Below are 22983 nucleotides of genomic sequence, written 5' to 3'. Positions count from 1 at the left end.
AAGGACTTGGGATCTATTGGTTTTTATTCAGTGAACATCAACAAGTAAATAATGAAAGAAAGAAAAGCTGATAAGATGCAATAAATTCATAGTCAGGAAAAAAATGAAATAACACTCCTTTCAAATACAGGCAGGCGGTTGCCTGGGAGGAAAGAGTAAAGGACAGGACAGGAGGGCGGGTCCCCAGTGTTTGTAGTAAGAGAAGCTACTGGCTGCACCTGCCTGCCCAGGAACACAGGACATGCAGCCTGGAGGCTTAAGCATGCCCTCTGCTCTGGAGAAGATGGTGCTTGTGCAGGTATGGCCCACTACCCCAATGTCTGAACATAAATTTCTTTCTTGGCTCCCTCTCAGCATTTCCGAGGAATGAACTGATGGTAACAAAATATTAATAGGAGAGTATCTGAGTTTTGTGAATTCCTCTGCATGCAAATCTCTCCCTTTTCTATAAGTATTACAGTAATAGTTGTGGGGTTGGAATGATCCAACTATCATCCCAAAATCTTACTTAAGAGTAGCTCCCTTGTTAACAGGGCTGAGTGGGTTCAATGAGGAGTAGCTAGAATGTATCATGTACTGCCTGGGATGAGGGTTTCCATCTGGACACTGGGCCCCATACCTTCTCTTCCTGTACCATATGGGATAGATAGTCAGGAGTGATCACATGAGATGACATGAATGATGGCACTGAAGGGTTATTTATTTCCTTGAAGAAGAAGAGGTGCTTGCTGGCCGGGGGATCACCTTTACTCACATCCATATTATTGAGCTGCAGCTTGTGTTTTAACTCATTCAAAGATAAGTTCATCATTCAGCATCAAAGGTGTGGGGTACCAGAGACTCAGACCTTGAACACGGCGGTGTTCTTTTCTGGTTAAAATCTCATTTGGCCAGAAATCTGAGTATCCAGTCTTCTCCTTCCTGCCCCTAACATTCTGGTGCCTTCTCTCCACCCCCATCCGCCCATCTTTTTGGCTTACTGCAACCTGAGTGCTACTTTTTCTGGGAAAGCCTGATATTCTGAGTTCAGTTTTATAATTTAATGATAGAGAGTTTCCTTAGTAAACCAAATTTAGAATCCTAGAATGCTTATCTTATATCCAGACCTTGAACATAAAAGGCATTTTATACCCGCAATTGTTCATTTAATGAGCAATTGCGGAGTGCAGGCCGGTTAAGGGATTGAGCTATATGCACTATTATTGCAAGAAGTATTCCGAAATACCAGAAATAGGACGTAAGCTCTGATCAGGGAGACTGCGAGCACAATTACCTTCTTTTCAAATCCTTCTGTGACACTGCGGGAGGAAAAAGGACTTTGAAACTTGAAAGGAAAGAGCTTGCTTTCAACCTCAAAAGCTAGGAGGAAAGGGCTCTGAAATTTGCTCAGAATTCCCAATTCACCATTAGCCTGTTTCTTCCTTTAGCCTCAAGGCATTCTCCGCTTTTTGAAAAGATGTTAAGAAATTCAGTCACAATAGAGAGCCTAGTTTTGAACATGTTTCACTCGGTCCATTGAGGTCTGGGCTCCAGCCTTTGTGTGGGGTGAATTGAGCTGAGCGGCTAGCTGGTTGGAGAGAGGTGAATGAGGAGTCGCTATGCAGTCGCAAATTCTGGCAAAGAAAAAAAAAAAAGCTCACCCCTTCCTTTATTTTGTAATGTGCATTCCTGTACAATCCTGCCAGTGGCAATATGTGGAGTTCAGTCTGTCCCTAAGTCAATATGGAGTACTTGGTTTATAGCAACTCTTGTTAAGTTTGTCTTGTAATTGAAGCTGCTGTTGACCTTGCTTGGGGACCATTTGTAAAACCGTTTATTTAGCATAAACTGAAATAATAAACCCTCCTTCTCTGGGGCCGATTGTGATAGGGTGACATTAGTTTGATTTAATGATTACCCGCCTGACCCTTCTGCTGGAGAGGGAAGCTTGAATAGGGAGAGTTCACTTCCAAGCACTTGCAAAGAATACTAATGAGCTTGTTAAATTTAGCATGGCTCCAACCACTTTTAATTCCTCTAATGGGAGCCTTGCTGCCTGCAAGAGGGAGAGAGAGAGAAAGAGAGAGAGGCAAGAAAGGCCAAGAGATACTGAGACCGTTCCTAGAGGGCTGGCACCGCTAGAGAAGCTCACTAAGTTTATAGAAAGTAGATAGCCAGAGTCCAGGGACTGAGTTGTAAGTATCATCTGTTTGCTTACTTTACACCCCCACCCTCCACCCCACCCCACCCCAACCCGTGCAGCTTTTATAGCTGGGGGCAAAGGAAGAGTAATGGCATTCAAATGGGTTTTCAACAACAGGGCAAAATGGGTGTTAATGGAGGGAAGAGCTAGCAGGTGTTCTTTGAGCTCCTAAGGAGCCAATTTTGCAGTGAATGGAGGTGTCCTTCTTAATGATGCCCAGTGGAGTTTTGTTTTTGCATGGAGAGCTTTGTGTGAAACAAGGCTTACATACTAGGTGAAAAGGACCTTGTCTCCCTTGTTCCCGGAGTTTGTGATCAAGTGTGCAGGGGTGTGTGTCTGAGTCTTCTTTCATAGAGCTAGGGTACTTCATGATAGCTGCCCTTACACAGCGTTTGCAGCCAGGCTGTGTTTGCTCTTTCTGAGTCTCCGACGTTCCATTCTGACTCCCTGTTGGTTGATTTTGCAGGAGTTTGGAAAATCTGGGGCAGTTTCTAAGGCAGGGTGCTTTAGGGAGCTCTGTCTTTGGGTGTGGATTCATCCAGGTCTACCTAAACACAGATGACAGAAAGAAGGGGTTACCCGTGGGATTGTGGTGACAGCACTTGAAGTAATTGTTCCCTTACACTTCTGAGAAAATTGCATGTTTCAGCTTGACCCCCAAGCTTGCAGCTTTTCAGCAGGGAAGCTCAAACAGTTGCTTGTGTTTGGCTGTTAAAACCCATTGGCAGATGCTCTTGGAGCCCTGGGCTGTTTGCTTACGTTCTTGCTTCTGACTTCTGCTTGTTGCCATGGTGGACAGTATGTTTCTGTCAATAATTTGGCCTAGTGTAGCCTGTCTGCACTGACTCTCAAACTTTATTGAACAGCTCGCCTCAGCTGAACGAGATGAGACAGCTTTCGTCTTTTGGCATGCAGAAGTGGTTGCTAAATTTATAAGAGTAGGCAGGGATAATGCCTGGGAGTGGCGCTTTCCTTGTGTACACAGAACTCTCAAGTCTCAGCTGTTTGTATTTGGGAGCGTGTGCATTGTCTAGTTTACATCTGAATGCCCATCCAAAGCGACTCTACACGGGGAGGTAAATTCAGGAAGTGTGTGTCTTCTGGCATTTGGGGGCAGAGGGTTGTTGAGTAAAAAGGTCACAGTGCCAAATGTGTAATAAAATTAAGGTTTCCTGATGAAAGTTTCTGTATTAAAAACATTCTTGCCTGCATTTAACTTTATGAAGTTAGAAATGCCTTCTTTTTTTTTTTTTTTTCCTGTATTAACTATTTGAGCTTGTATGGTCTTTTCACACATGTTGGGATAATTCTCATTAGCAAACTCACCGACCACTATGTTAAGAGGCAACTCCAGTTTTTCCTGCCTTTCTACTTTCTCCCTGGAGACTGAAGGAACCTGACAGGGCTAAGACCATACTAAGTATCCAGTTGTTAGTGAAGTTGTATTCACCTGCTCATTGTTGGAGGACACACCACCACAGAACCAGAGTTGGTTGTAGGGATGCAATTTTAAGGTAAAAAATACTTTCCTCTGGGAGGGTGAACCCATTTTAAATCTGGGATAGATTAGTAAGACTTGCTTACTCATTTTCCCCAGAGAATGCTAATCAGGTGTCATAGCCCTTCTGTGGAAGGATTTTCTGTTCTATAGAATGTACCCCTCACCACTCTAAGTTAACTTCAGTCTGAAATTTTAAATTAAGGATTTGCAGAGCACAAATGAGTGGAAACTATGACTTGGTATTTGAAGACTAGAGACTTTTTTTTTAAATAAAACTGTTAGTTTCAGTGTTTTTGATGCCCATCTGTTTTATTTATTTGTTTGTTTGTTTATTTATTTATTTATTTATTAAAAACTCTGAAGTCCTTTCTGTAGCCTGCAACCACACTGCTAATGAGGTTCTGGGGCAGACCTGTGCCTGTGTTTATGAACAGGGAGAAGAAAAATGAAGGCTCTTATTTGTTTATTTTTGGTAGTTTGTCTTAAAATTACCAGCAGCAATAATTTGAATTACTTTTGCCAAGATCAATGTGAAAATTTGGGATTATTTCAATTGTTGTGGGGTTTAGTTCTTATTTGATAGATTAAACTTGTGATTTACCCTTTAATTATGAGGTATCAGGTGAGAATCTGCACAAAACAATACAAAAATAATATTTCACAGTTGCTTTGTGGTGGTCAGCAGATTTATTGTAGAGACTCCAGGATACCTCATCATGTTTTGCAAGGCATTTGGTGTAAAATAATTAACCTGAAACTCTAAAGTTGGTGTTGACATTAGGTAAAATAGTGGTTGTAATCTCAGTTTCTAATATATAGTGTGCATAGGTCTGCTTTTCTCCAAAGCAATCTAAGAGCTATGAGAGTGTTAGAAGTTAGCAGTAATCCTGGTTTGGTGACACTTAGGTAATTACATCTTATAGATTACTTTGAAGAGAAGTTTACATACTGAGATGTGTTCAGTCTGTCTGAGATACTCAACAGTGATTATACCCACACAGTTATTTTTTAAGGATAAAGAATATGAAAGTTCTTGAGGTAGATATGTAGGCAGGGCCGGCACAGCTCTTTTTTTCTGTGAGCTTTTTCTGCCAGAGCAGCAAGTGCTGGTTAGATGCAGTTTGTTTGGGGTGCATAGCTGACTGTATGTGACCGGAACAGGCAAATGAATCAATCCATCTGCTGTGAGTTCAGATAGCCAGTTTGGTTGAAGTTTATGCCTGAGTTCTAGCAAAGGTCATCCAGTCCCATTCACGGAGACCAGTGGTGTAGAGATGGAAGTTCTTATAGATTAAAATGAACTCAAGTATTAGGGATCTGGAAAGAAACTGTGTGGGATTTCATCCTTCTGTTTCTTAGGTGTTTGAGTCCCATCTGAGCACGACAGGGAGCAACATCCCCAGACCTTTCTTCCTTACCTACACAGCCAAGTTACACCTGGACCTTCAGTGTCAACGAGCTTTCCTCTTGGTGTCCCATTTCGGTGTATGGGGCAGACACATGAAGTATATTTTAGGAGGCGCTACACTATTCTTGATTGACACCTTTGGCCCTGGTCACTAGGGGGTTCTCAGTTTCATTTCTGGCCTTGTTAAATCTCTTGGTGGGTTACAAATTTGATTCAGGGGGAGAAAAAAAACCAACCCAAAACCCGTAACATTCCTTGGCCTGCTTTCCAATATGCCATCTTCTGAGAAACAAAGACCCAGCATGTCTAGAGCCACCCAGAGCCCCACTGGGCAGCTAGACTTCTCAGGACTCAGAAAATCTTGTTTCTTTAGACAGGCAGACAAAAACTAGGTATCCACATGATCTGAGGTTTGCAAAACTTTCAGCCTCGGTGGGGCATGCAAGGTATTGGTGTGTTTTGCAGAGAATCTCTACTGCATTGTCTGCCCCATGCTACTTTGTACCTCAGGCTTACTCCTGCTTTACCTTCCATATGTAATGTTAGCTACCATTCATAGACAACATTGGTTTGCAAGTATCCCACCACAGGTATGTAATTTACAGAGTAGTCATGAAGGACAAAAGAGGCTTCTTTCCAACAGAGAGACAGGAAGAACTATATTGATGACTTTTTTATTGCTCCTTAAAGAAGATTCTAAAGTCTTTCATTTTCCTTCTTTCTATAGAGGATGAAAGTCCTGGACAGATCTATCACCGAGAGAGAAGAAACGCAATCACTATGCAGCCTCAGAGTGTGCAGGGTCTCAGCAAAATCAGTGAGGAGCCCTCAACATCTAGTGATGAGAGGGCCTCGTTGATCAAGAAAGAGATCCATGGATCTCTGCCACATCTGGCAGAGCCCTCTCTCCCTTATCGTGGGACCGTGTTTGCCATGGATCCCCGGAATGGTTACATGGAGCCTCACTACCGTAAGTACTTCCTGCCAATTACCACTTTTTCTGAGAGACATGGGATGAGAGGTGTGTGTGTGTATGTGTGTGTGTGTGCATGCACGTGTGCACGTGCACATGAACGTAATCTATACATTTTTGACTCTACATTTATAAAAAGTAAGTTTAATTTTGTGGGTTTTTTCCTACTTTTGATTCTCATCCATTCCTCTTAAAGAGTGACAGTTTCTTGTATTCTGAGCAGCTTTAGGTTTTTCAGGGTATGGGGGTTCAGGGGGATGATTTTTATTACGAATCCACATAGATATTTACTGGAGTTTGAACCCAGTATGCTTTATCTGTGCAGGGACTGCTGTTTGAGAAAAATGAGTTGAGGAGTGGAAACTATTAAAGTGGGCTACATTAAACTCTTTGATGACAGTTCTTGTTTTAAATAATTTTTTTGGTGTAATAGCTTTGAGTATTCTCATGTTTAATGCTTTGTTGAAACAAACCAATTTTAAGAATTCAGTGCTAAATGTGCCACTATGGAAGTCTTTACTGTGAGCCCGACTCTCCTTAGGAGCCTGCCAGAGACACTGGAAGTTGCCTTTCTAGTCCTAACTGAATTAAAGAAATTAAACAGGCCTCTTAGAGTATAAGTATACAACAGTTCTTTTCAAAGGCAGCCTATAAGGTAAATACATGAGGGCTGAGTTACCTCAGGCCTGTTTCTGGTTTAAGAATATAATTTGCCTTTGGAGTAATGAAAGTCATGTTGAGGTGACAAAGCTGGAAGCTCCTGATTACAGATTTATCACCTTGCCATTTAACCTTCCTGCCTCCAGTTCCAGATGAGCCATTGAGCTCCAGAGAGGGAGACTGGTTTGTGTTTCCCTTTTCCCACATCATTCAGAAATTTTAGTGTTTTAAGGCAAAAGGTCATTAACCAGATGACTGATTAGTGAGGACAGCTGATTAGAGCATGTTATTTTGCTCAAGAAAGTGCCCAGGATAAAAGCTAATTTCATCCCTTCATTAGTTGGCTGGAAGCAAGGGGAAGGCTCACTCATCAGATCAAAGCGTCTTGCAGCAACCTTAAGTCCCAGCAACTGCTTCTCCCACCAGAATATATTGTTGGAAAATATGGGTATGCAATAATTTTTAAGTAGAAAGGACATTTTTTTGTTAGAAGCATGAGAATATGGTTGTTTGGATTTTTTCTGGGGCGGGGGGATGGTCAGCTTTTAAAAAGTTAATTGCTTTTCTTGAAAAAAAAAAAATTCCCATTGGTCACATTATTGAAAAGGTGTCTGTGGAAGCAGAAACAAAGACGGAGGGGTTTGGACAACTATTTTTCCTTCCTCCTTTCCGGCTTACTTCATTTTGTTTTTTCTTGGCTTTTAGGAATGAAGATTTAAAATAGTGTTGGTAGTATGTTTTTCTCTGGTCACATTCTGAAGTCTCTAGTTGTGTTTTTATTTGTGATCTCTTTTGAATGTCATTCATGGAGAAATAGCAGGGATTCTTATACAGTCCCCACCTGAGTTTCTGTATCCTCATGCTAAGCACACTCACTGTGTTGTTTAAACCTGCTCACAAGCTCCTCGCAGTGTTTTGTATTTCTGTGTGAACACAAGCCTTTTCCCATCACAGTGATGTTTTGTTTTTTTTCCAGATGCCCACTAATTAGTGAGGTGTTTAATTAGTCCAGACAGCTGATGAGCACTTCTTTCTATTGGCCAATGGTAGTGGAACCGTTAACTTTCTATCCAGTTTGCAGCTTGTTCTTGCTTCCTTTGTTTTAATGGTTTCCCACCCAGGCATTTCTCCATCCTTTGAGGGACTGGCTTTCCCTTCACTGAGACCCCTGTCCTCACCCAGTGGTCTGTGTGACCCATTTTCTGACTCGCCAAATTAATGTTAACTAACACTGCCTGGAGATCGCGTATTATGGTTTAGACTCGTTTGTCGCTCTTGTAGTTTGAGGATATAGTACTTGTAAGTTGATGGTTCTTGTCATTTTCCTACTGGACTATACAAGTGAATGTTGAAGTAAACTTCCAGTCTGTGATCTTGATCTGTAGCCCCTTGACAAGTCAATGTTGGACACCCCCAAATCTTTTCCCTAACTTGGGAACATTATGTAGATAGCTATGTGCAGACAGTCTAGAAACTGAACAGATTTGGGTTCCGATTGCAGTGCTTCTCTTCCTAGCCCTGTGACCTTGACCCAGTGTGTTGATTCCCAAGAATCATTTCCTTGCTGTCAGCTATGTACAGTGATGTGATGTTCCGTGTCTAGGGCTTCTTCTGCAGTTGAAGCAATGACAGGAAGTCTCAGTGAACCCTGGTGCATGCTCAGTGCCTCAGATTATGAAGCCCGTCTGCTCTTCTTCTGTCTGTGCGTCTCTTTATTTCTTCTCTTCCTCCACCACCACCATCACATCGCTCCTGAAGCCATGCCATTTCTGAGACAGTGCATTTGTTTTGTTTATTTGACAGACCCCGACACCTCTGTATATAGACACAGATTAGAAAATGAGTGGGCTCTAAGCGGGGGCAAAGAAGGGGTGGGGAAGCAAGAACCATGCCTGTGACTTCTCTAAAGGCAGTCTTTCCCGTGGAACCCTAGTTTACTCTGGCTTTTCTCTGCTTTGTAAGTAAAGACACTGAAAAGTTTTTAGGTTTGTTCTAGAGGTTATAACATTCTAAATTTATGTAGCAAGTAAAAATATAGCAAAAAGGTACAGTATTATTTCTTGACACAAAATAATTAAAAAGATTCTAAACCAAGCTTATACCAGATAGGGTATGACTTTATTTTTCTAGAACCCTGTTTGGTTATTTAATCTTCTAGTTATACCAAGTGTGTGTGTTTTTTTTTTTTTTTTTTTGCATGTTTATGATCAAATCTGAATACCTCACATGGACTTAATTATCCAGGCAATGCTAATGACTAATGTGAGTTAAAGGTAATAAATGTCCTAAGAATTTAAAAAATGTATTTGAAGGAGGCATAAAATTGTATCCCATTTCTGTTTCTTGTGGATAAAGCTGTCTCCTGCAGTGCTGGCCAAGCCCGAGTGCATTGTGGACCTTTATAACTTGGTTTTCAGTAACCTCTCTCTAGGCCATTCAGGCTTCTCTCCTGTGTTTGCCAGCTCTTTGAGACAGTTGATAGAAAAGTCTCCATGAGTCCAATGTGGCTGGCTATGAACAGTCAGTAATTCCTTCGATTCTCCGTGGTTGGAAAACATAGAATTTTCAAAATGCCTAATCTGTGCTTCTATATATACTAATTTTGTATTTCTAAAGTGTGGGTAGGTTTCCTGTAAGACCAGAAAAGGGAAAGGGGAAAAAAAAACCCAAAAACATCTTTTTCCCTTCTGAAGGACATATGTAACATTTTTATTGCATAAGATTTTATTATAATGGATATGCAGTGCTGCATCTTCACAAACTGTAGTTAGGCAGAATTCAAAGTATTTTAGGGTTTGTGGGTTTGACTTTAAAAATATGAAAAGAAAAGAAAGCCCAGGGAGAGCGGGCACTTCAAACATTCTCAACATGTGTTTGGAATAAAATCCACACTGTGGGGTGGGGTGGGGTGTTCTCTCATGAAGGTAGCTGTAGATGGGCTGTATATCAGGGCAAGAGAATAAGTATGCAAGTTGCATGGCTCAGACATGATGTGGTGCTGACAGCCTCTTGGCCACAGCATCACTCACATGTTATAATTTGGGATACCTTGGAGGGGGGCTACATTTAGGGATCCTATCTGCTTATACTAGAGTCAGGCTAAGAGACTCCATCTCTTGCCCAAAGATTGCTGAGCAAAGTTTCTCTCCCCCTGCTCCATCTGTAGCCAGATATTTCAAACCACCCTCACCCGCTGCTTTCATTTATTGCCTTACATTTATGGTTTTATAAACCTGGAAAGGCAGGTGACATAATAGTTCAAGCATTCCTTCTACTCTGACTGACACTTAACTTTCATTCTCGTCCTTTTTACAGAAAACATATGTTTCACTGTCTTCCCTCTTATTTAGAAGGCTGTAGTTTTGTAGTTGTCCCTGTAGGGTTCTGTGTGTGAAGTTGGTTGGAGTCACTGAGCATGTCATAGCAGAAAGATTTCTTCTCTTTCAGAAGTTCAAATCTCCTTCATAGTTTTAGAGTTGTGCACAGACTGCTTTTTTTCCCCTGCATCTCCCCCACTCCCAAGTAGCACTTCTTCATGGAAAATATGATGCATTCTTGCATGCAAATGCTTTGATTGAAAACACACCACTGGTATTCTCCCTTATGTTACCCGGCTCAAATGACAGAACTATTAGTTGCTAATTAGCAAAACCTGAGGAATTAGCTTAAAGAAAAGAAATGGAATTTTTAATTGGCTTGCATTTATTTTCTGTAGAAAGCTATTGTGCTGAGCCCACTTGTAGTCTTGTGTGCTTAAAAAAAGAATTAAAAAAGCACATGCAAAGTGTTGTTTTTTTTTTTCCCTTACCTGTCTATCTTTGTGTTAGCTGACTTTCCATAGCCTTCGAAATACATCTTGTGACTGAGGGGGAGAGGATTCGAATTTTACATATTTAATAGGTGCACCTGCTCACATTTCTTCTACTTTGCAGTTGTCATCTTGAGACTGTAGAGATAAAAATGCCTACAAGGCATGAATGAACAGTTTGGTGTTGACCGAACTGCAAAGGTAGTGACAGTTCCCTGAGCACATAGTTCCAACTTCATCTGGATTGTCTTTTCCTCTTTGGAGAACTGCTGATGAGCCAAGCAGGATGTTTTCTTTCCCTACTGAATGTTAGATTATTTAAGTAGAGGCACTGATGCTGGGTTGTTCTGGGGGGTGGGGTGGGGGTTATGCTGACTATCTTGCTTCCTAGCTGTGTGGGGAGGGGAGGAGTGATGCTGGCAGAAAGAGTTCCCGTACCTTGCATGTTTGTTATTTATGAGCTCACTGCTTTTCTTATCTGTTTTCAAAAGTTCAACATAACATTGGTGCTTGCTTGCAGGGACCCAGGATAGAAACAATGAGCCATTGCTATAGAGTCTTACAGCTACATTCATAGCTACCTTACAAGGTAACTAAAACATTATGAAAATTGGGATAAGTCTAGCATTCTGGCTTTGCACTTTTCCTAAGGAAGGTTAAGAGATGGTGAATGAGAGGAGGACCAGGTAACTAAGAAAGGAACTGTAGCATTTGGAAAAAAGGCTGATTAGCTCTAGTTATAGATTTTGAGAAGACACTTATTAGAAAGCTGCATGAATGAGAAAAAGAAAGAAAAGGAAACCATGTTTTCTTGAAAATCACTTAGCAGGTGTCAAGATGGCCAAACCTTCCCATACCTCCAGGTAACATCCCCTCACATCAATAAGAACTGGCTCCCTTTGGACCTTGGCTCTGATGCTCAATGCCTTCTGGTTCTACTCATGTGGTTTATTCACCTAGACCAGTTAGATATGATTCCATCAAGTACCGTGTGCCAAGATGCCTTCCTATCCTGGACACTGAAGAGCCACGAGAGTCTTATATTTAAACACATTGTTATTGCTTTTCCTTTGGTTGTCATTGTCCTGAAGTCACATCTCTTTTGGAACAATGTGACCAGGCTGTATTTGGCTTTTATGTTCATCAGATTTCCCTGGGAAGTTTGGGGAGAAGGCCTCTATTCTACCATAGCAGGGAGTATGGTTAGGAACTGTTAAGTTGCTTGACCTTGGCTGTGTTGGAGATCAAAGGCCTATAGCCTACCCAACAGAGGTTACTGTGTGTAAATTAGGAGAGATGTAGTTCCATCTATTGTTATCTTAGGGTTAGTCATTATGTGCCATACAGCTCCCTCTAAGAGCTATAAAGTTGCTGGGATTCCCATGAAAGATGAATTGTAGCCCTTTGGAATAAGTTGACAGGTTAGACACAGGCGGAATATGAAAGCTTTTTTAATACTGTGCGACTAGCACAGGAGAGCCGCCTGTCTGAGTTGACGTGACACTCATGCAAGATGGGACTGCTGGGTATTTTTTCTGAAGCCGAGGGAAGCGTAGTGCTGCTTGCCCTTTTCTTCAATAACCACAGTGATTCACGATTTTGGTAATAATGTCCCTAGTGATCCTTGTCCAGTGTGTGTGAAGCCCATGTTAATGAGACCTCCCGTCACTGCTCAGCTCAGGAGTAAGAATACTGTTTTCTAAAATTGTCACGTGAGTTTTACACCCTTCATAATTTGGCACCAACCCAAGTGGCACTATCCTAGGGTCCTTTCCCTCCAGTCCTTGTGTTTTGCTCCCTTCTTTCTGACCTTCGAGTGAAGCATGAAAACTGTTGTGACTCTTGCCCCTTTCCAGCTTCTAACCGCTTCCTCTGCCGCTTCTAATGGAGGCAACATTATCCTTGGCCCTCCTCCTTTTTCTTGTATAATTAAAGAATGTTACCTTTGATGTCTCTTGAAAGCCGTGTCTCCCATCCTGCTTTGGCTTTCTTGATCTTGCATCTATAAATCTGTGCTGTGTCCTCACACTTCTCCATGAAAGGTTCTAAATTTTCTCTCTTCTGCCTTTTCATAGTATGGACTAATACAGAGTAACCAGTTTGGTCTTTTATTGGAGCCCTGGTGCCCTGGTATCAATCCTCAGCCCAGAAGGCTTTCTGAAGGAGGTAAAAGTCATGTGATACTAAGGCAAAGACAGGGAGCAAAGACAAATCTAGGTCAAGGGAAATTCTCATTGGCCAGGAGGCCACAGAATGCCTGATATCCAGGTGGAACTAAAGAAACCTTGGTGGGCAGAGGGTGGATTCACCATGGGAGAGACAAGGATAGAGAGATGTTGACACACCAGTGTCTTGAGGAGCTGTGTGCTCAGCATCAAATCCAGGATGATCCCAAAGACTTGGTGCATGGCTTTTGTGAATTAACAAACCTCTGGGTAACTCTGATACTGCAAATGGGAAGTTTCTCTGCCTCAGAGACTTGCATTTGCCCGCTTTGAGGATTTGCCTAGTCCCCCAATCTCACAGTTTACCTTCTGGGACTTGCCTGGCTGGCTGCTTACCCCCACTTTTGGCAGCATTTTATATTTTCATATGAAAACAACATAATGACATTTTCCCTTGTTCTCCAATTGTTGCTCTTGTATGTACTAGGTGACTCCCCGCCCAATCACCGTATCTTGAACCCAAATTACAAGCTCCAAACATGGGAAATCATGGGCTTACTTTTCTAAAGAACTAAGTATTCTGTGTGAAGACAGTTTTTTTTTTTTTTTTTTTTTTTTCAAAATCTCATTTTCACGACAAGAATACTCAAACCATTGCGTTGGTTTTATTGGGAAGCTTCTGAATCAGCATAGGACAGTCAAGCCAGAAAATCTGTAGGGAGGCCCTTTGTTCAGCTGGAGATGGCGCCAGCAGTCGCAGAGAGATGAAGCTGGGGACCCTGTAGCCAAAATGTCAGCTAAGAGAAGAACAAAGACTCACATTAGTGGAATGAGCTTTCAATCCTCCTCACCTAAAATAATCTGATGGGAGATGCTGGAACCCTGGAGGAGGAGACACTGGCGTCCCCGTGGGGGTCTTGGTTCTAATCAGCAGACATTGTACTGGTCAGTGGGAGCCCACTCTAGGGAGCCCTTGTCCACTGGGGGGACCCAAATCTACATGCTGATTGTACTCTGACTAGAGGGTGGAATTGAAGGAGGAGCCTGTTTCCTAGGAAATATAAAGAGAAGCAGAGAAGTGTACATAGGGGTGCTGAGAAACAAACAGCCCCTCTTCTTTTGACTTGCCTTCTTGGGCTAATTCTACTCTCAAATTGGGCAGGATTTCAAGCTCCTCTCCTTGGTTTTCTTCCTCCCCTTTGTAAGGAATGCTCTCCCCCATCCCCCACCCCACTCCCATCCTCTAGTTCTCAGGGCCTAGAAGGGAATTGCATAATATGGTGGTTTTCCTGTGGCCTTATTTCCTACCAGAAGGACTGTGATCCCTTCTAGCTCTGACTCTCTTTTATCCCTCCCCACTACTAAAATTCCTTCAGCCACAAAGGCTTCTTTCCAGGCCCCTGTGTATCTGAACTTCCTTTGGTCTCTAGGCCTTTGCAAATGCTCCTTTCTCTCTAGGCTACTCTTCTAACATCTTTGCCACAAGACTGTTGTAATGTCATCTCCTCCAGGAGACCTTCTGGACTATGTGGATTGACCATTTCAGCCCTATATGCAGCTTACTTCTCTAATATGGACCCCCCCCCCAACACACAAAGACATCTAGGGGATAAATTTTTATATTGCCCCCTTTGTCATTGATATTTTGACAGTATTCTGTATCTGTAAATTGCTGTAATTGATGACCTAGAGACATAGTGAGCAGTTGTAAGCACCTTTCTAGTATACCTTTCCTGGACCCAGTCCCCCTAGTTGACTACACTTATATGACCTGTGCAAGCACACAGCACCTGATATTTTTCCTCTCAAAAACTAATTTTTTTGAGTCTGCTGTGACTGAGACACTGTCCTGGATGGCCAGAGTTTACTAAATCATGTCCTAGCTCTCAAAGCTGCTGTGAGGAGACATATACCAAATACCAGAGACCTCAAGAAGGAAGAACAGATGGTCCCCTGTGGATGGTACGACTGGAGATGTGCTGCTGCTGCTGCTGTTATTGCTGCTGCAGCTGCTGCAGCTGCTGTTGCTGCTGCTGCTGCTGCTGCTGCAAGTGTGTGTCTGTGTGTTGAGGGGTGGGGTGGGGGACCTTTCTCAGGAACCAGAAGCCAAAAAGTTGGACTGGTAGGCTGAGAAGGGGCAAGTGTGGTCCTGGCCATGGAGTGAGGTGGTCTGGGGAGACAAGCAGGAGGTTCAGTTGATTTGAGTTTTCTTTTAGATCTGTCGCTGTGCCAGGAGGGGTAGAATGTAGAAGAGTGGGTGCATAGCAGGCTGATGTAGCCACCCATCTAGGAGGCTCCCTTCTCAGACACTGTGGCCCAGATGTGGAGCTCCCTCCCCGAAAAACATTTTATAATATAGCCTCGACCCTTGAACTTCTAAATTCATGTAATTTCATGAGATATTGTCAAGACTTCTCCTTTGATAGATGAAGATATCAAAGCCCATGTGAGCTGAAAAAGTTGCCTGTTTTATAGATTGAAAAAAGGCTAAACTGAGATTTGAACCCAGTTTTATTTATAATCTGAGATTCTTCACTTGTGGTTAATAACTGACAGTTTCTAAGGACAGTCCAAACTTATGCAAGGACCAGGTCTGATGGGCAGTGTGTCAGACTGACTAACTAGAGGAGACTCAGAAGCTTTATCTGTCTTGAGGCCCTAGTATAGAGTAGCGACAGTGGCTGTATTGTAGATTTGGGGTGCAGGTGTTTTGGGGGTGTTGTTTGGGTGCAACACAAGGATGGGGAAGCTTGTGGCTCTTTTTGTTATTGGCCCCATCCTCACGTTTGGGTGGCTGGTTCTGGCCATTCCTTCCCCTCCACCAACACACAAATATTTTAATTTACATTTGTGTTTGTGTGTGTGTGTATGTGTGTGTGTTCACGCATGCAAATATGGTAGCTGTGGAATTCAGAGAAGTAATCCAGTGAATCTAGAGAAGATTCCCTGGACTGAAGTTACAGGGAATGGCGTGGACATCAAACTCAAGTCCTCTGCAGGAGGAGAATGAGTTCTTCGCAGCTGAGTCATCTCTTCATCTCTAAGTTTGGTCATTTTTACCTTTGTGTTCAAGTGGGTCTGATGTGGGTGATCATGAAGAATTTCTAGTTAATTAATGCTTTCTCAAAGAAAGTGAAGTTATATATAACTTAATTATAGGCAGGCTTTGGGTTATCTCTGTGCTCCATTTAGGGGAAACAGCAGCAATCACAGCAGGTGCCTGTGTGGAATACTTACTTGGCCAGTTGGTGTTCTGAGGACCTCACTACACAGCTTGTTTGTTTGTTTGTTTGTATAGAAACACATTTCACCTTGAAGAAATTGAGAGTCAGCTAGATCATGTGTGCACTTGAAGCTGAGCTTTAGGCCTGGGGTTTAGGGTGACCGGGGGTGGGGGAGGTCCTGGGTGGATGGCTTTGCTACTTTGTCTCTCCAATTGTGCTCTTTTACTCTGATCTCTCTTGATGGTACAGTAGGAGCACTTGGAACACAGGACCTCACTTTGGACTAAAGATCTCTTATTATTTGAACTCCAGTCCTAAAGAGCAGTAACTATGTACTAGGAACTTTGCTATATCAACAAATGGCACAGTAACTGGCACTCTTCATACCATTTCTGTACAGAGAGCCACTAGTAACACAAAGGTTACTGAGTGATGCTCAATCTGTCTTTCTCAATGGCTTTTCATAGGGCAGCAACCTCTCCCTGCATCTGCATGGAAGGAAGTGTAAGGAACAGTGTACCAATTTTAGCTAAATACTTGGGGTTTTTATTTGGAGGGGTGAAGAGTGGGAGCCACCTAAATGTCTAGTGGTCTCAGTAAGATGGACAGGACACTTAATTGTTTCTTGACTTTGGCGTCTCAGATAAATGGTTGAGGGACCAGAGGGATGGTTTATAAGAAAAGATGTAAAAGACAGTGTGGGTGACAAAGCTTGTATAGGCTGAAGGCAAACATGGCAACTCCCAGCCAGTCACTGGAGAAAGATACCAGGTGGAAAAATCTGTGGCGCCAACTGAGGAAGCCTCTGGCATTTTCTGCTTATTCAGGGACCTGCAGTTAGGGATGATGTTTGCATTAAAGGCATCCGTGAGCCGTTAGTCCCCATCTGTCTAAAGTTGCATTCCAGGAGACTTACTGAGCTAGATCTGGGTCGGTGTAATCCAGATACATGTCATAACAATGCTCCTTCTGTGTCTGGAAAGTAAGAAAAGTGAACGTCGAGACTTTTCGGAGTGACTGTGATCCCCGGAGAAACCTTTAGCTAAAGAAGTCTAAAAATTATGGAAAAATGATTACAAACCTTTTAGAGAAGGCAGAGGGATGCCTTAGATATTTTTCTGCCTTCCTCTCCCCATTAATTGATCTGTACATACGGTAAAATAAAAGTATGGCTCCAGTTCTTGGTTTCATATTTGAGGGAGAGAAAGTATGAAACAACACACGAAAACAATGAAGTCACATATCAACAGGTTTGAACTGGCGAGATGAAAGGCTCAGGTCTGATGAGGGTGATTTCTGATTCCAAGGGGGATTTTTACAACAGTGCTTTGGCTCCATGGCAAAATTAAATCCAGTATGAAATTTCTCCTAATTAACATTTCCCTACTTCCCTCCAAACATCAAATTTATGGACTCTAAGAAATTCACGTAGCACACATGCCAGGGCCCGCTTTCTTTCTGCTTGATCTGTTCCAGCTGTTATTAGCTTTCGTGTCTGACTATCATTAATTTATGAGGAGTTCTGAATGCAATCTGAAACGTTCCCCCTGAATTTTAGACATTTGAGGGCTGACTTTGTGTGAGTTCATCTTGATCCTTGCTAGTATTTCAGCGTACTGGTTCCTTGCTCCGAAGTAACCCTTCAGGGCCTTCCTATGGTGGCATGAACAGTGTGTGGCTATTCTTTATCACTGCTAATACCTTCTGTCCCTTACCTGATTAATCAAATCTCTACATCCTTTGGATGCCTGGTTGGCTCATAGTACATCCCCCTAAAATCCAATAAGGACAGAAGTGATTAGTTTTCATTTTCTTTCTTTTATTTTTCCTCTTCCTACCTTCTGATTACCATAGTGTAATTTTATTTCTTGTTTTTTTTCTTCACCAAAGCTGTTAAGAATGTATTTTTTTCTATACCTTTGGATGTCTTGTAGTGGTATCAGATTGTTAGGCACATGGCATTCAGGTTTAGGTCACTAATACTAGGCTTTTGTATGCTTGGCTACTTGAAATTACTGTTTCATATGGGCAGTACTGTGTTCTTATTAAGCCTAGAGACATAGTGGTCAGACTAATGGGTTTGGAGTTGCCCAGTTAAGATAGAGGTAAGAGGTCCCTCTTCATGTTGCCTAGGCCCTTTCTCTGTGAAGGGGGAACCTCAGGTTAAGAAAATCGCTCCATAAGCTCCAGAAGATCAAGCTCTAGGCAAACCTGTAAGGCATTTTTCTTGTTAGTGATTCATGTGGGAAGGTCCAGCTCATTGTGTACTGTACAATCCCTGGGCTGATGGTCTTGGGTGCCATAAGAAAGCAGGCTGAGCAAGCCTGGAGGAGCAAGTAAGCCACCTTCTTCCGTAGCCTCTGCATCAGTTTCTGTCCCTGGTTCCTGCCTTGAGTTGCTGATCTGCTTTCCCTTAGTAATAGACTGTCAAATGAAAGTATAAGATGAAGCAAACCATTTCCTCCCCAAGTTGTTGTGGTTTGGTTTGGTTTGGTTTTGTTGTTGTTGTTTTTTTTTTTTTTTTTTTTGTCATGGTGTTTCATTATAGTAATGGAAACTTAACTAAGACAACTTTCCATAGAAAAAGTCTTTAGGAACCTCACATTTCCTTCTTGGAATTCTTCTCTAGTAGAATATTCAGTGCTTATTGTTTTCTTCTGATGCTTTTCTTTTGGTAACAGTGCAGCCTTGCTTTTTTTGAAGCCAGGCTTTTGCTATTAATCTGCAGGTTTTCTTGAGCGGCCGTTGTGTAATGAACGACTAAGCGTGTGTGACTCCAAGTCAGTGGTTCTTAGCCTTCAGAATGCTCTCACCCTTAAATACAGTTCCTCACTTTGTGGTGACCCCAACCATAAAGTTATTTTTGTTTCTACTTCATAGTTATAATTTCGCTACTGCTGTGGATTGTAATGTAAATATCTCATATGCAAGATGGTCTTAGGAGACCCCCATGGAAGGGTCATTTGATCCCAAAAGGTTGTCATGATCCATAGGTTGAGAACCACTGCCCTAAGGCGTACACTCTTTTGCTGTTTTGTGTTTAGTCTTAAGATTCCAGTTCCAAGGTCCATTGCTTAGAGCTGGGTGATAAAGTGGTGACTGGCCTTTGTTCTCAGTTGTCCTGCAGAGTGAAAATGTGGGGTCGGTAAAGCCAGCTTCACTGTTCCTGACCCTAGAGTGGAGGTGACTTGGTGTGCTTATGTGTGAGGCCGCATCCAGATTGAGAAGCACCGTGCTTGGATTGTTCCACTGAGTTTTGAGGTTAATGAACTTGGCAGTAGAGCTGGTGGCTGTCTTCTGGGTACGCCATGTCCTTTCTTATGAGCGAACTGTATTGAGAACCAAGGGAGTATCTTTACTTATCCTGGAGTTCCTGGCTTTGTTTGAATGCCAGCCTCTTTTTGCCAAAGAGCCCAGCAGAGAAGCAGAAACAGCCCAGAGACTCAGAGGGTTTTTTTGTTTGTTTGGTGTTTTTTTTTTTTTTTTTTTTTTTTTGCGATTTCCCTTGAAACAGATCAAGTGTGGTTTTGTATCTTATTTATGTTTTTATGTGAAGTTTTAATTACATTTATTTATTTGTGTGTCAAAGGGCACACTGGAGTCAATGCTGTCCTTCCTCCATGTGTTTCCTTGGGGTTGGGCTCAGGTCTTTTAGACTTGACAGTAGGCATCTTTATCCTCCATTCCATCTTACTGGCTCCACTGATTGTGTTTTGAAAAACCGATTCTTTAAACCTTTCTACAAAAGGGTATTTCTTTTTAGGGTCAGTACTCAAGGAAACCTTCAGTGTTTTGAAGTATTGGGGAAGTTTTTATACTGGGGGAAGATAGTGCTGGTAACCATGGAGATGACGATGTGAGGATGTGAGACAGCCTCATCAGGGCAGGGTTCGAGAATTGCTTTTGTTTGGGGCTCACCTCATGTTAGAACATCTCTTAGGATCTCCTTCCTATCTTGACTTACTTCTCTGGAGCCTACCTGTCCCTACTGTGCTGCCTCTGTTCACTGATGTAGGAACAGATCGTTTTCTTGATGTTCCAAGAGTAAAAGGAAACTTAGACGCTGTGGTCTCTAATCCACTTAAATGAGCTGTAATGAGAGTTCACTGTGGTTTTTTACCCAAAATATTTATATTTGGGGACAAAATATTTTGTCCCCAAAATAGTAATATTTCAGAGTAGGAGGTCTGTGTCAGATGAAAGAGAAGGCTTCCCTCTGAAACAGGTTTGAAGAAGCAACTAAGCTGTCTCTCTGTCTCTCTCTGTCTGTCTCTGTCTGTCTCTGTCTCTCTGTCTCTCTTTCTCTCTCTGTCTCTCTCTCTCTCTCGTGTGTGTGTGTGTGTAAATATCATTTTTGTAGAAAGATCTCAATAGAGAAAAAACTAAACTTTTTTTATAGTTTGATACTTTATTATATTTCCATTTAATTAGCGGCTAGAGAGATGGCTCAGTGGTTAAGAGCACTGGCTGTTCTTTAGAGAACTCAGGTTGGATTCCCAGCACCCATGTGGTACCTTATAAACCTCTGTAACTCCAGTCCCAGGGAATTCAGTGCCCTCTTCTGAACTCTGGGCACTACATACATGTGGTGCACAGACATTCAGGTAGTTGTACACATAAAGTAAAACTAAGTAACAATCTCAAAAACAATGAAATTATAATTTACAGATGGCCAGTGCTCATTTCTGTAAGCTGTAAGTAGTTATAAACCTGAGCCGGGTAGCTGTAGTGACCAGTCCCACAACCTCTTACCCTAGCCCCGGAGACTTACCATTCCTGTTTTGTCCTTTTGGTAGACAACCACAGGAGCTCTTTACGGTTGTTTCTTGACCTGCCAACTTCGAGCAGTTCTTAGAGTTTACCACTCTATAATATGAAAGTTCACCTTTAATGTTTTTTTTATCACCATCTTCCTCTCTTTTCAGCACTGCGGTTGTCCACTGACAGATTAGAATCATGATCACGTGTATGAGTGTGTGGTACACGTGATGTATGCATGTCACAGTGTGTGAGGGTCAGATGAGTGTACAGTGGAGCTGATCTTCTCTTCCAGGGTTGAGCTTGGTTGCCAAGCTCGCTGCACACGAGCCTTCAGCTCTCAGCTCACCACCCTTGTTTACTGACCACTTGTATGACTTCATATCTTTAACTACAGCTTCTCCAACTTGTCATCCCATTTTTTTTTTTTTTTTAAGATTTCTAGTTCAGAATGTTAGGTCCCTCCCCCGTTCACATCTGTTTCTTCTGTAAACAGTGGCAAGGGTGTTAGTGCCTTGGTGATGCCTTACAGTCATGACTAGGTCTGCTCATGTGTTTTTGAATTGACTTTAAACATTGAAAACCAAGAAAGCACCAACAAACATCTGTGTATAGAAATTGCTCTTTTTGCTGGATCAGTATACTCTGGGTTGTATTTACCTTCTGAGGACCTAGTGTTCTGAACCTGTAAGTTGTCCAACAGTGATCAAAACAAACAAACAAACAAAAACACATGCACATTTGTGTCAAGGTATAAAAAGAGTTTGTGTTTTCTAACTTTTAAAGCATGTTGTTGTACCTGTCAGCCTCCGTTTTGGCTGTTTCTATAAGCTTTCCTCTGTTACTTGTGTTTGTGTTTATCCCCAGTAAGTGAGCATACCTGCCCCTTACTGAGCAGTCAGTACCATCTGTCTCAGACATCCCTCTGGGAAATTCTTGGTGTGCAACTACTGTTCCTTGGATTTTAGGACTCTCAGATTTACTTCCTTTCTTTACTACAAAATACTGAGTGATTTCCTCAAAACATAAGATGTACAGGTCTATCTACTTTGGCCACTCTTCTTCTGTATGGTTTATAGAATCCCAACTTTAGAAGTCTTTTCCAGAGACATTATCAGTTGTTGCTGTATTTCCGTTATTGGTGGTGATATGTATGTATGTATGTATGTATGTATGTATGTATGTATATATGTATATTTGTGAATTGTGTTCCTTTGCCTTTGTGCAAATATTGGGATCTCTTTACAAAGTGATTTTAGAGCAGGCTCATGGACTTATTTTTATTTAGTTTAACGATTTTGTTTTATTTATTTTTGTTTTATCTATGTGAGTACACTGCTGCTCTCTTTAAGCACACCAGAAGAGGGCATTGGATCCCATTATAGATGGTTGTGAGCTACCATGTGGTTGCTGGGAATTGAGCTCAGGACCTTTAGAAGAGCAATTAGTGCTCTTAACTGCTGAGTCGTCTGTCCAGCCCTAATTAGTTTAAATTTTATGTTGCCTTATTCACTAGTCTCATCACTTGATGGATTATTTCAGTAGGCTGATGCAGTCTTTTATCTCTCTTTATGATGTTTTCACTTTGTCTTTTCTGTTCTTTCTTTCTAGGGTTCTTAGTTGAATGCTGGAGAGGAATGACTGGCTTACTTGTCTGTCTGTGCCTCTGACTTTTCAATAACAGTCTCCTTTCCATTGCTTTTGCTTCTGTGTTTTGAAAAATTTACTTGACTTCAAGTGTTTCTAATAATATTTTTGCAGCCATATTTCTAATTTTAAGAGTCATTTTAATTTTGTAATCAATCATTCATTTTAATTTTGTAATTTAAAAGAACATTAATAGGCCCTTTTAGTGTGCTTTCCCCCCCTAGATACCAGTTATGTAGTTCTTTGTCAAAATTCTACATGTTTCCATAAGGGAGACATTCTTTTGGTCGTTCTGTTCTTATTTCTGCCCTTCTGCTTGTACACCTAGCTCTGGACCTTGTTCATTATGTACATAGAGATCATTCATGGGAATGCTTACCCCGTTGCCTTCTACTCTGACAACATGGAGGCTTTTCTTTCTTAGAGCAAGCTTTCTGACTACCTGTGTATAGTGGCAGGATTTTCTTTAGGATTACAAGGTAGGCTCTTGTATGTGCTAGACCATGAGGCAGTTGACTCTGAAGGAGCAGTAAGAGTTTATATGGCCTGAGCATCAACTGAATGTCACCCTAACATGTTTGGGACCCATGCTAGAAGTTCAAGGTGGCATGGCTCTCATGGTGAGCACATTTCAGCTATAGAACCTGGGGAAAGAGG

General features: G+C 41.9%; 1 protein-coding gene across 1 annotated transcript in view; it reads left to right on the top strand.

Annotated features, from left to right (window-relative positions):
- Gli3 (GLI family zinc finger 3) overlaps positions 1 to 22983 on the top strand; it is a 274281-nt gene that overhangs the window by 76400 nt on the left and 174898 nt on the right. Inside the window, exon 3 of the mRNA XM_076939344.1 lies at positions 5819 to 6061. Within this exon, the coding sequence (XP_076795459.1) occupies positions 5819 to 6061 (243 nt within the window). The remainder of the gene's footprint in view (positions 1 to 5818; positions 6062 to 22983) is intronic.

The sequence above is a fragment of the Arvicanthis niloticus genome, chromosome 8, assembly GCF_011762505.2.
Source record: "Arvicanthis niloticus isolate mArvNil1 chromosome 8, mArvNil1.pat.X, whole genome shotgun sequence".
Taxonomy (NCBI): domain Eukaryota; kingdom Metazoa; phylum Chordata; class Mammalia; order Rodentia; family Muridae; genus Arvicanthis; species Arvicanthis niloticus.
The sequence above is the reverse complement of the archived record's forward strand: the minus strand, read 5'-3'. Positions and strand labels throughout refer to the sequence as shown.